Below are 14,702 nucleotides of genomic sequence, written 5' to 3'. Positions count from 1 at the left end.
AGATTCTTGTGAAACAATTTTATAAGTAAAATGCCTAAAAGTTTGATAGTATTTCTTTTCTCCCTTGTCTCTCCCTCATAATCTCATTTACTGTAAAATTTTTCATCTTATAAAAATCATCAATTAAAGATGATTCAAAGATACACAACATCAACAGAGCAGACTAAGTTTCTAAAGAACAGAGACTGTATGATAATCATCATTGTAGCCTCAGAACCTAGCATAATTCCTGAGATGCTTAATATGTGATTGTTGAGTGACTTAACTTTGAAATAAAATGTAATATTAGATGTTACTTTGAAATAAGTGGATGTAAATGTTCTATATTATGAGGTCTTATCATCAGTACTGCTATATACTATCACATAGCAAATGTGTTTTTAAAGTTTTTCTAATTGACTTAGTACCTAATTTTTTTTTTTAAGATTTTATTTATTTATTCATGAGAGATAGAGAGAGAGAGAGGGAGAAGCAGGCTTCTCGCGGAGCAGGGAGCCCGATGCGGGACTCAATCCCAGGACCCTGGGATCATGACCTGAGCCAAAGGCAGACGCTTAACCGACTGAGCCACCCAGGCGTCCTGACTTAGTACCTAATTTTAAGGAAACAAATTTTTCTTGCCAGATCTGGAAAGAGACTGGAAACTCGTCATTGGATCGTATTTTCTGGGAGGGAAACTTCTCCTTGAACTCCTGTATATGGTAACTACACTACCTATCAAATAGTAGACCCTCAATAAATAGCTGTTTAAAGAGTAGATGTTTCCATTCGGTTTTAGAATATCTACCATTGAAAACTGAAGTTGTATATTCCATAAAAAGTCAAAATGTTTATAGAATGGAAATAATTTAAAAAATAGCATTTTTCAGAACATTCTAAGCACTAAAGTAAAATGTAAGATTTACTGTTTTGAATGTATATTTAAGAATATTTGGAAATGCTTAAATGAGCCTCTCTAGAGTATGAATTGTCCAAATATACACTAAGTATATATGACTGTTAAGTTGGACTTTTTATGTTTCTATATATTTAATAATGGCACTCATATAATATTATTAAAAGACAACTCGAAGTAATGAATAATTGACTAGTCAGGGAAATCGTTTCAATGAGATGAAATTTACTATTATTGAGTGGAAAGCCTGTTTCTCCCTGCCCCCAAGAATATCATATAACCTAAAATCTCATTTTCTGTGTCTCTTAGAAACTTTCTGAACATTGGTTTCCCTTCATTTTAACAAAATGCAAAGAAAAAAAGACTAATGGAAAATATCTGAAACACACCTATTTTATATCTAGTATAATTTAGATTTTTTGTTTTCAGTACCAATAATTTGATCCTAACAGAGATGAATAAACCTGGTACATAAGCCGAACTTCTAAATATTGCTCTTTTTAGCTGAAAACTAGATTCTGTTGGATTACTGTACTGCTTTGTGAAGATGTCCCCACTCACCTGTGCCATTCTCCTGACAAAAAATAACTGTATATGGAAAGTTATGTCAGAAATGCATTAACAAATGGCATTTGATCCAATATGAATGTACATTATGTACAACCACTTGAAATAGCAAAACTGTACTATTAAGATTGTATTTCAAAAAACAGTTTGAGCTAAATAAAGTAGAAAATGGGTATTTCACCCCATCCCTCATATCCCATGTCAATTATGAGTACTTATATATAGCAAGGTAATTTTTACGGGGAGTAATGAAAAATCTGTTTGGGCCCCATGGGGAAAAAATGATATAAATGTTGAATATCTACATTTACTTATCTGTAAAGATAAGATGGTCCCATAAATTCTACTTCCCAAATGTACCTCAAATCCATCTTTTTTTCTCCATCTCTGCTACCACCTCTCCAGGCCAGGCCACCATAACCCCTCTCCTGAACAACTACAATAGACTCCTAATTCTACTCTTGCCATCTTCCAATTATTTCTTTGCTCACTAGCCATAATGCTGTTAAAATGAAAATTTGTGAAAATCTCTCAACGGTTTCCCATTTAACCTAGAATAATATTAAAATACAACTCCTTACCAGGACTCCTTTTCTTTTCTGTGGGATCTAGTTCCTAACCATCTTTCAAACCTTATATTGTGCTACTCTCTTCCATGGTCAATAAGCTCCTGTCACACTGAACACACATTTCTTCAAATGTGTCAAGCTCATTTCCCTTCAAGATCACTGCCCGGGCAGTTCTCCATACCTAGAATGCAATTCTTTCCAGTCTATACGATTAGCTTTCTCCTCCCTAGAATGTGACTCAAATATCACTTCCCACTCTAATAAAATTACAAATTGATCAAAATGCTATAGACCCAGTACATCAAATATGTTGCACACATTAAATATGCATTATTTTTTATTTAAATAAGAACATGATAGATGTATAAACAATTTAATCTTTATGTATAAGTTTAGTTTGATTATAATTGACTATACTTTGGGCAGTTAACCCATTTTGATTACTTAACCATATGTATTGATCTCCACCATATTTACACTCCCCAAAAAGTGCTGAGTCAAAGACAAGGAAGAAACTTCTATTACTGCTAGAGTCTGGTTGATGTACAGTATAAAATACAATCTATTCTTTCACCATTTTGGACAAAGGCAGTATGCAGTCAGAAGTACTCAGGTGTGTGAAGAAAGAGAGAGACTGATTGAAACGTGGTGCCTACAATGGGGAAAAAATATTGGGAGAAGGAAATACAAGAAATCTATAATGCCTTTTGCACTAGTTTATACTGGCAATGATGAGTGAAGAAACAGGGATTTCTACTCTAATATTTTTCTTAACATTTAATTTTGTAACAGAAATTTGCATTAGCAAATTCATAAAGTTTGAAAATATAAAAATTAAAATATAAAAAATTAAAAGATGTAAACATTAATTTTGTCTTATACCTTAGATATATAAATATATGTTTATATATTTATATAAACTATAGATATATATTTTTCTTCTTAAGAAAATCCAAATGAAGCCACTTTATTCATGTTACTTCTGGTCTGAAGAAGAGACTCTTAAAGAACACTGTATAGTTTTTGCACATGAAAAAGTTTTTAGATATAGTTTTATACCAAACCCAGAGCAAGCAATACTTACATGAACAATATATATCAATGACATTTTGTCTTTCTACTTGGAGTACTAATCATAATGACTAATTATACAATGACTTATTCTAATTTGTAAATATATGATAAAATTACATTGTAGGTTATTTTTATACTTGCAGTTAATTAGGAAAGCATGTGATTACCATCTCTTGCATCTTTACAACTATGAAGAGTTTATCCCTAAAAATTTTATCTAGGTGAAAGTTCTTTTAGAAATATATTTTGTAAATCATCCAGTTTCTCTCATTTAACAAAGTTTTTAATATTTTCAGTAAAGTTTACTCAAACTTTCTGAAAAATTTTCAATTCGTCCCTTTCTATATATATAAGAACAATACTTAGTTTTATAGTTCGTGAACAATACTTGCAGAAGTTCAACTAATTTCAGACTATGAATTTTATTAAGCAGATATTTCTCTGCTCAGGTATGCTCACCTGTATTCACATACAACTCAGTAGATTTTACATTCAATTCATTCAAATTAATAAATTCAATGAAACTAACAAGTCAGACTATTGTTTGCTTGTTTAATTTGTCCTGAGTTCCCTGGGAAAAAAACAAAAGATCAATTCACACAATGTTGGTAGTAAAATAAATTCACTAGACTCTTGTATGCAAACTATATTTTGCTTGAATGAATTATTTTAGTATCTGATTATTTTTGGAAACATGACCTGAAGAAATAAATCAACTCTTTTAGGCTATACAGTACTATTTGCTAAAGCAGAGTAATCTTTGAATAAATGGACCCCTGGTGGCTACTAACCACTGTAATTGATATACATGGTTACTTACATATGAAATAAAATAATGCTTTATATTCACCTAAATGTCCAGTACAGAAATAAAAGCTTATGTAGAGAAAAGGTAAAATCTGTTATTTTCAAATAAAAATTGGCAACACCTAATAAATATTGTGGTTTTAAATAGAGGAAAAATTAATGGAATAAGAGAAATTTGAACACAAATCATGTTTTCACTTACTTAATCAGATGAAGTGATCTAGGAAGCAACTCTACTTTCTGATCGATTCAAGGAGGTTTAGGTAATAGGAAGAGAGAGTCAAATTGATTTATTTTGCCTTTATAGTGCAGAGCTTCAGAGCCAGTTAAAGGACAAGAGATGCTTCCTATAGTCAACTTACTCTCAATACCTTGTTAGGCACCATGTTAAAAATGAGGTAGTTCACTTTTTTGTCATTATCATCATTTTACCCTGGTTAAGTATGGAAAAATAGGAAAGGGGAAGAAGGTGAATCTACTCATTTCAATCATGATGGATTTTATATAATTTGGTAAAAACAGATAAATAACATTAAAAAATTTACTTTTTGAATATCCTTAATCAGAACACAAGTTATATAAAAATAAAATTTTGCCCTCTAACAAATTTAAAAAATAAAACAAATTCCATTAACTCTTAAGACAAGTTACTAGGAAAACAAATGCTATCTCCTTAAAATTAAATAATCATATTACTAATATTTACTATCATGTGTATAACAAATCTAATTTATATTTTTATATTGTATATACACTGCATTGACCCATGTTTTCAATGTTTAAAAATTGGTAAGATATGTTTTGATTCATTTATGAAACTACAAATTAAAAAAATCTCCAAAATGTTAATAATAATGTTCTGAAGTTTGACATTTTATTAATCATTAGAATGATGACTTCAGTATTCAAAAGTTATCTCAAAATAACATAAGGCATAATTTCTAATCATTATGAGTTTAGGCTGTATAAAGCATTTTATAAGCAATCATTTGTGTCTGATAAAAATATCTGAGCATATTTTCTCTATAATCTTATGTTGAAGAACTCCTTCTAAATTTTACCCAACTTAGCCTTTAGGTACTATATTAGTCAAGTGTGATCTTATGAATAGCCTGTGTTTCTATTATAATAATGAAAATTCAGAGTTTTAGTAGTCTATCTCTAATGATCCTACTTAATGGATGGGTAAACTGAGTAATATTCATTCACAAACATTAAGCTAATTGATGAAAACACACACAAATTATATATATTTGGTAAATATTTTAGGTAAGATGTCTTTAAAAACTATGGGAAAGTCATTACAATAAACAAAAAATATTGCAAAAGGATAACAACTCCTCTATGCCCTTAAATTTTTTTTTAAAGATTTTATTTATTTATTTGAGAGAGCGAGAATGAGAGAGAGTACATGAGAGGGGAGAGGGTCAGAGGGAGAAGCAGGCTCCTCGCTGAGCAGGGAGCCCGATGTGGGACTCCATCCCGGGTCTCCAGGATCATGACCTGAGCCGAAGGCAGTTGCTTAACCAACTGAGCCACCCAGGCGCCCATCTATGCCCTTAAATTTAATATGAATATGTGAAAGGTCATACTGTAACACTTGACACATTTTGGTAGAATGGCACTTTAGTTGTTTGGAGATTCTGATATGTGTTTTATTTATGTTAGTTTCCCCAGGGCCTAGAATGGTAACTGGTGTATCATAGACACTTAATGAGAAACTAAATTTTGATTTAGGGAAATTATTGCATGGAAATAACTGTTAAAGATTTCTAGTAAACGACTCTCTTTTTAGTGTGGCTACTAAAGAGATGTATATTAACATACTAAATACTAACATATAGTACAATATAAATTTGTGACTTTCTGAGTACTAAAAATTGTTTTTATCTCCCTGCAAAAAAATGTTCAAGTAAACAATTTTATGTTATTTTTTACAATCTTCTATTTTCACAGAGATATATTAAGTAACTACCCCTTCAATATGTAATGCTAATAGCCCTTCAAAACAAATGAGGAATATGTGTGTGGAGGTACACACCACCATAGGCAAGTATGGCACTACAGGTGGCATTATTTGATATATTTTCAAAGACATGACAGTTATGCATGGTTTCCAAATTTACATACGCATTTGTGATTGCAATCTGGCAAGTAAAAAAAAAAAAAAAAAACAGAAATAATTGGGAAAACGTCAAAAGTACCAGCTGTATAAATAAGAACTGAATATTGACTCTGAGTATCTTTCCAAGTAAAATAAAACAGTCATATGTTTATGACAAAGAAGAAGGCTGTGTTGTTTTACTTGCCTTCTCATTTAACCTTCTCATCCTCACAAAGCAAGTACACACTTTCATGTCATCTGACCTCCATTTTTATATCTGCAAACTATTTTGAGGACTTATATGTTAAATGGTAACTATAACTGAAGTTTTGTATTTGAGGTCTTTAGAAAAGGGTGACATAACAGGTGACATATTGATGGTCATCACAGCGCCAATGAGAGCATCCGGCCAGGTACATGCTGGAAAACTTTTATGGTTGTTCACAGCTTAGTTCAAGGGATTAGATTATGCAGGTGATATTTTTATAGATCCTTAAATATTCATAGCAGAAATCCAGTGAGATATGTCTCGTAAAGATTGTTGAATAGAAGGAAAGAAAATGTTCAAGAATTCCAGCGCTTTCCATTCGGTAAACCTTTCACTTTTCACATACTATTCAGTTTCACTTTACCACTTTACCTACTGAAAGTCTTGCTAAAATATCTGTCAGTGACTCGACTTTATGAATAGGATATTCACAACTTGGAAATTCACACTTAACGTTTGTCTCCCCGCGCCCCACCCCCACCTCTGCCTCTCAAGAAAGAAACCACAAAAATCTGGGCATCTGGTCCAGGAATAACTTCGAACAAGTCTACATTCCGTCTGGTTTGGGGTAAGGGGGCTGAGGCTGGGCGAGGGCAGCTTAGCTACCACACGCAAAAGCCTGGTACCTGGTCCAAGAGTACAGCGGGAGCTATCTGCTTTCACGAAGGCAAGTGAGAACCTGCATGTTCCCGTGCTGTGAGCAACCGCCAAGAGCCCGAAGTCCACTAAACCTGTGCCACGGAGCCTGACCTCCTGTGGAGACAGCGCTGCGGGGAGCGGTCCCGCGGCCGCCAGCGGTGGGACCCAACTGCTGCCGATGCCCACGCATCCGTTTAAAGACATTCGGGAGCAAAAAGGACCGCAACTCCTGAGGTCGCCAGTCCAGGCGCTCTGGTAAGGGGACATCCTCGACCTCTCGTGTGGTGAGCCCAGAGAAGCCTACCCCGGGACGAAGTTACCTGCAGGAGGCGACCCACGCACCGGTCCTCAGAGCACCCGCCTCCTCCCGCCCCCTCCCCCTTCTCCGCCCTGTCCCTTACCTTGGTTGTTGGAGACGTGACTGCAGTCGCCTGGCCAAGCTGTCAGCAAAGGCAAGAAGAAACCAAATTGCAAAAGAAATTCCCGGACTTCGCAGCCCCCCATGACTCTCCCCGGCTCTCTTCTTCTCCCACTTAAAGAGAACTGACAGCAGCGGGGCCAAGTGTTCTGCGTGGGGTAGGGGTCCCGGTCCACGTCTTCTTCCTCCTCCTCTTCCTCCTCCACCCGGCCCGCAGGAGGTGTCCCGGGGCGCCCCCCGCGTGAGGCCCCGGGGGCAGGGCACGAAGGTCCAGGCTGCCCAGGTGCAGGCGCAGCTGCTTCGGAGGAGGACGCTGCCTGCGGCGCCAGGGAGCTCCTGGCGGCTGTAAGCGAGCGGAATTGCATCCACCACCGTGTCCCGCTCGCGCGAGGACTATTCACTTGGGCCCGGGAGAGCGCGCGCGCAGGAGCGAGCTCGGGCTGTGGTTTGGGGGAGGGGAGCGAGGGGGCGGGGGAGGGCGCCTCACGGGGGGAATAGGAGGAGGGACGACCAGGTGCGGCGGGCAGTTCAGGCGGCCCGAGCGCCTCTCCGGACTGAAGGGGGCACTTGCAGAGCCAAAAGGAGAGGCACAGCAGCTGTGAAGGCTCGGCGGGGCCGTGAGTGGCCCGAACGAGCTACATACAGGCTGCGCCCCCAGCCCCTCGCCTAGGTGGCGACGCAGCGGTTTGCACAGCGGACACTTCCAACTCCGCCGCGTGGGCGATGCGCCTGGGCCTTGGCAGCCGCTTTCTGAGCATCTCCGAGGCCGGACTTAGTCCCCCAAACACTTTGCTTCCCATTTCCCGGCAGCAGCGCCGAGCGCTTTAGGGCGAGTCAGCTCCTGACACCGCTTCCCCCTGACTTCATATTTCCGCCGCTGGAGGGGGTGAGTGCTGTGGGCAAGCGCTCCCGGTCTGGGGCGAGCCTGGCGGCGGCTGCCAACCTAACCACTCCCCAGTTCGGAACGCCCAAACTTGCCCACTCGGGCGAGCGCCTCAACTTTGTGGCTGCCTCCGCTGCTTCGAGTCCTAGTAAGCCAAAAAGAAAGAGCAAGCAGCTGAGGAGAGTCACACCAGGCTGGAGACGGGCGGGTGCCCGGCGCTGGGGCTCACTGAGGTCTTCGCGTCGCCGCGCGGCGGTGACTTCGCGGTGGAGGTCACGAGCATTGTCGCAGTCGTGGGCGCTGGGATTCCGGGGGCCCGGAGCGCCCCTGGCGTGCCCCCGGCGTGGCGGCGTCGGACCGTGCGCTCCGAGCAGCCCAAAGGCTGAGCGGCGCGCGGCAACATCCACGGCTGCGCCGAGCGCGCGGCGAACGGACTGCTCTCCCCACGCAAGCCGCCCCCTCGCGGCACCTACTCCCGCCCAGCGCTCGGGTCGGTGGGAAACCGCAGACTCAGTGACTGCTTGGTGGGATCACGCGGCTCTCCGAGCAGGGCGGGGGCAACACGCAGTGCTAACAGAGAGCGGTCTCGCGTCCGTGGCCCTCACGCCCTCGCCCCGCGGCCGAGGCGGGCGCAGAGGGCAGGGCCGGGACCGCCAGCTCTCCTGAGCTCCGCCAAGCCTTGCGCTCGGCCCGCCTGGCAGCGGCGACTCGGATGCTGCCAGTTCGGCGCTAGAGGGGGTTAGTCGACAACAAAAATGCCTCCACGGCTTGCAGGTGGAGGCGACTCCTCACACAAGGAAGGAAAAAGGAAGGAGGAATGCTCTCAGACTAAACTTAATGCGGTTTTTTTTAGGGCGGCGCCAAGCAACCCATATCTCTAGTGTTGGGGTTCTGTAATAGTTTATTCGCTGTTATTATTATTAGCAGCAGCATCATTTTCTTTCTGTCACAGTCGAGTGAGGTTGAAAAGCCCACCTCAAAACTCAGAATATTTTGAAGAAATATTTATGGCAATGGAGAAAGCTGAACCGAGAAGAGAAAGGGGCGGTATTATAAAGGGTAGAACGATATTTTCTAAGTGGGCGGAGGGCAATGGGAGGGAAATGGCACAGTGGCAAGTGCTGGGGAAATAGTAGATCAAGGAGCAAAGGGACAGCGTTCGATGCTTACAGAATTCTGCAAGAGAAAGGATCCTCCCAGTCGATGTGTTTCCACGCTGCGATGTTTGTGTCATATATGGTGGTTGAAGTTCAGTTATTGGCTTAAAATCAACTGGAAGCGGAGAGAGAAGGACAGCGAAAAGAGGCCCCACGCGTAATTCGGCTGCGTGGAGAAAAACGTGAAATGCAAGTGATTTTGAGAATGTAAGGAAGGTTTCCGATTGGTGACTGTACTTTCACTCTCCTTAGGAATTCAAGCACTGCTGCTCTCTCTTTTTTTTTTTTAAGATTTTTATTTATTTATTGACAGAGAGAGACACAGCGAGAGAGGGAAACCAAGCAGGGGGAGTGGGAGAGGGAGAAGCAGGCCTCCCGCAGGACAGGGACCTCGATGTGGGGCTCGATCTCAGGACCCTGGGATCGCTTAACGACTGAGCCACCCAGGCGCCCCAAACACTGTTTCTCTTTAAAGGTGTCCACGCCAATTTAAATGTATGCAAATCACTTCTGAAAAGATAACCAAGTATGGAGTTTATATATTGGTACTTGGAGTAAAATTTGATTTTACTACTGATTTTACCACTCTTACTGATATTGACTGACCACATGGGTATTTGCAGACTCAGTTTATAATTTGCAAACTGTAAAATTAAAAGGCTGCATTATAATATAAGTTGTTATGTCTAAATAAATGTTCTTAAAAGTGTTGATTCATTATACTGATATTTTGTGCGAACAATCTTTTATTTACTGTCAAAGAATATATTCCCATGACCTTTTTAAAGTTAGATCCCAATTTTTAAACTGGATTTCTCTTTACCCCTACCTACAATTCATCTACAATTCACAACTTTTGTTTGTTTAAATAAGTCATAGTGAAGCATGACATAATATATTACTTACCTGGTCAGGTAATTAACAGTCATATTCTGGTTTTGGTTTTTAAGAAAAAAATTACAAGACTTTTATCAATATTCAAATAAAAATATGTTTATATATTTAGATATTGTCAATTGCATGTCTAGAAGATCATTAAGTAAAAACTCATCTCAAAGGACATGAATGAAAATGTAATTATCATGACCTTTGACTATATTGAAATTTCAGAAGAATAACCGTAACTATTTGACCATTGTGTTATTCATTATATGTACATATAAATATACATATTTATATGTACATATATACACACACAATGTGTATATGGATATTCATTCTCAAATATTTGTTGAGCTCTTTTATGTACTCAGTTCTCCTCACTTAGAGAAGAGTTGATAATATAAGTAAAAATAATTTTTTAAAAGCTAAGTTTTTATTTAAAATATATTTGTGGTTATCCTATGTGAGGTAGAAGCAATTTCACTTAACAGAAATGTACTTCCTTTTTGATTTTCTAGCAGTGTTGATATATTTGCTGAAATGTGACAGTTTCAAAATTATAAGCCACTCAGTGAACCAGATGCAATATTCATGTAGATTTATCTGCACTTGTCTGTTTGAATCATACCCATATTCAGAAAAGCATTCATGTCTCATTTTTCAGTACTATATATTCAGAATTCTTTTGTATTCTCTCAGGGTGCTGTTCTTCATGATATATGGTATATATACCTGGTCTGGATTCAGGTAAGAATGATTAAATTTTCATTAAATAAAGATTATATGAGGTAAAGGGGATTAAGAGGTACAAACTTCCAGTTATAAAATAAATAAATCACAGGAATGAAAATTACAGCATAGGGAATATAGTCAATAGTATTGTAATAACTCTGTATGATGATGGATGGTAACTACACTCATCGTGGTGAGCATTTCATAATGTATATAAAATGTTGACTCACGCTGTTGTACACTTAATGTATATCAACCAGAGTTCAATTAAAAATATATATATAATGCTAAAACTAGTCTAAGCTTTCATTTATAGTAGAAATAATAGTATTCATAAATACTATTTGCTTTTTAAAATGATGAAAGAAAAGACTCAACCTGCGATTAATCCCTTTGAGGAAAAAAAGAAGGATTATAATGTTTAATACTCAGCATGTTTCAAGGCTTGAGAAAGTCTTAGGTATTTTATTCTGGTAGAAGAGTAAATTAATTCATTTATATCTGTAATTTGCATTTTCTAAGGTCAAGGTAGAAGCAACATAAATAAAAAGTGTTGATTCTCAGATATGTCAAAATATCAGGTCTTAAAATATTAATTTAGTACTTTGAATAGATATGTCTTTTTTCTTAGTATAAAATTTAGAGACATGCTGCAAACTATTATTGCTGTCATGTCATCAACTTTAAAGTATAAATTCATTAAAAACTTAAATTTTATATTTTACTATGTGGGCCACTAAAATTAAAAAAAAAAATCCACAAAGTCAAATATAGTTAATTTGAGGCCCTTTGCTTTAAGAAAATATGTAATCAGAAGGAAAACACACTTCAGAAATTTTTCTTTGATATTAGGAGGTAGTTAATATTTTTCTGCAAGACGATATGCAAAACAGTGCTAGGTATTTTACTTTATTGTTAGAATATCCAGTCTTAAAAACTTCACAGAAAAAAAGAATCAACTTGAGGGTAGATAAACATGATGGTTTATTCTGCTGTGATATTGCATTTATTTTTGCGTTATATGACACTTTATAATAAAAGAAAATATATATACAAATATATATACATCATATACATATTAAATATATATTAAAAATGTGTGTGTATTTGTAATTCAATGAAAACATTCTAATAGTTTTCTAATTCAGTAACATTTACCAAGTGAGATTTCCACGTGTATCTGTGCTAAGCATTATGGGGAAGGTACAAAGATTACTTGGATTTAGTTCCTAACTATCAGAAGTTTATATTATATTGAAGTCACAGACATATGAATTTTTCTAATACAAAGCATTATGTTATCCCATGTGGAGTTTCAAATTATTATAGTTAAGTAAGAGGAAAGGAACCATACCCTCACCCTTTAAAACATGAATCTCTACCATTACTACTTTTGCTTAAACTTTTGGTAATGATTGGTTCATCCTATGAAAGCTAACTCAAGAACTTTTACTACTGTCAAATATAGTACTAAAGGTTATGTCAAATGGCCAAATGAATCAACCAGATTAAACTTACTTGCCTTTTTAATGAGGTTTACTTAATAGTCTGGCATCAAGTATTCACAAAAATTAATTTTAGCTAAATTGTGTAGAGAATTTTTTAAATTATATATTTAATTTATTTCAGTTTTATTAGTAACACTTTAATTCATCTTTCATGCCCAGTTGATTGAAAAACTTTGTTTTTATTGAATAATAATAAGTAACATTAAAGAGCATATTCTAAATATCAAAAAGAGAACAACTAATTATAGAAGTAAAACTACCTTTAAAAAATCTTTATATATTGAAATATACCTATTTCCATCATGACAAATAAAATAACAATATCACAGGAATACTGTTATTAATTTCTATTCAGGTATTCAAATTAGTCTATCAAAATAAATGTAGTCTATTTTGTCTTGTATTATACATGCATTAAGATACTTCATGCCCTGCTTCAGGAGAAGACAAAGCTAGGTTTTGCAATACAAATTCTTGGGTATGTCAAACAGTTAAATGTTAAATTTATTAATAATATTATCCATGTTAATAATTATTATCAGCTAAACATTTTAATTATCTTGATACAAATAAAGCAAAACGTGTTTTCTTACTACAAATTAGAGGTAGATTGAAAGTGTCAGATGAAAAGAAGTGATTAATGCATCTCAAACTGGATTTTGTAAGTAAAGTTCTTTTTATAAAAATGTTTCTTATAATATTTCAGTTTAGTTTGAAGGCAGATACCATGTTTGCATTTTTGAAATTCTGTATTTTTTGGTGTATATTAAACTTGATAAAAAAATACAATAACAATTCTTGAATGATGTCTCATTATATCTCCAAGTGACCTATAACAACACAATGAAAACTTAACATGCCTAATATTTACCTTTTATGTCAGGAGTTCCACATCATTTTAATCATAGTGTGTTTCTTTACTATGGCTGTTAAAATGTTTACATGGACTATAAACATTTCTCAGTATCATTTTATAATTATTTTATGGTTAAAAATTATGTAACTCACTTATACCATTTGACAATGTATGGTTCTTCATATTTTTGCCTAAGTTCGATCACATACACAACCTTCCCAAGAACCTCAAGAAATTTTTAGAGCAGAGAATGTTTCCTTCACATCTCTACAAAAAAAAATAAAAATAAAAATAAAAATAAATAAATAACTGTTTAAATATTAATTATATTTTTTAGTCAAATTTACCATCTTTATTAATCTTTTTTTTTTAAGATTGTATTTATTTGACAGAGAGAGACACAGCGAGAGAGGGAACACAAGCAGGGGGAGTGGGAGAGGGAGAAGCAGGCTTCCCGCGGAGCAGGGAGCCCGATGCAGGGCTCGATCCCAGGACCCTGGGATCATGACCTGAGCTGAGGGCAGACACTTAACGACTGAGCCACCCAGGCGCCCCTTATTAATCTTTTTATAAAAGATAATTGAAATCTTACATATTTCAACTATAAAAAAGTACCTACTTGCCCGTTTTCTGTTTGTTAAAGATCATTAAATACTTGAGTCATTATAACTTTATAACTTACGTGTGAATAATATATATTACATGTCTGAAGTGCCCATTCTGAGTTGTTATGAAAATGGACTTGTGCTACTCAGGAAATAAGCCCCAATATAAAGTCCATGTGAGACTTCCTCTGCCATCCCACTGTTAAATTTTATTCATGGTCCGTAGTGTTAGAAGTATACTGATGTTCATAGTATTTGGAATTCGATTGTAATATCTTTGCTATTTTTAGAGGTAAAAATAAAATTCTATATATTGATGAAAAGCAAACATAAACACTAGGATGATTTTGATTATTATTAATATATATTCAAAGACTATTCTTGATTTATTTTTCCCCGATTTATTTTGCATCATGGTTTAAAATATATAAGAAATTGGAAGTATATTCATGCTTATTTTTGAGTATTTTTAATCCAATGAAAAAAATTAAGTTTCTTGTTCATTGAGAGTATGTACAATTTTCAAATAAGATATTAAGGTCATATGTGATTTATCCAAAACAAATGCTATATTAATGCTGCCTAATAGAACTTAGTACAATATTAGAGAGATTATATATCTGTGTTGTTCAATACAGTAGCCACTAGCCACACCCACATAGAGCTTTTCAGTGTTTGAATGTAGTCTAGCATGACTGAGGAAATGAATTTTTAGTTTTTCTTAACTTTTATAAATTT

At 36.5% G+C, this 14,702-nt stretch overlaps 1 protein-coding gene across 1 annotated transcript in view; it reads right to left on the bottom strand.

Annotated features, from left to right (window-relative positions):
• The window catches only part of EPHA6 (EPH receptor A6), an 833,569-nt gene extending 825,032 nt beyond the window's left edge, over window positions 1-8,537 (bottom strand). Inside the window, exon 1 of the mRNA XM_064580423.1 lies at window positions 7,325-8,537. Coding sequence (XP_064436493.1) covers window positions 7,325-7,706 — 382 coding nt within the window. The 5' untranslated portion in view covers window positions 7,707-8,537. The remainder of the gene's footprint in view (window positions 1-7,324) is intronic.
• Window positions 8,538-14,702: the final 6,165 nt, after the last annotated feature.

Source organism: Mirounga angustirostris, unplaced genomic scaffold, assembly GCF_029215605.1.
Source record: "Mirounga angustirostris isolate CCGP_5_RB_7025 unplaced genomic scaffold, mMirAng1.0.hap1 SCAF_1, whole genome shotgun sequence".
NCBI classification, from domain to species: Eukaryota; Metazoa; Chordata; class Mammalia; order Carnivora; family Phocidae; genus Mirounga; species Mirounga angustirostris.
This window is presented reverse-complemented; position numbering and strand designations above follow the sequence as displayed.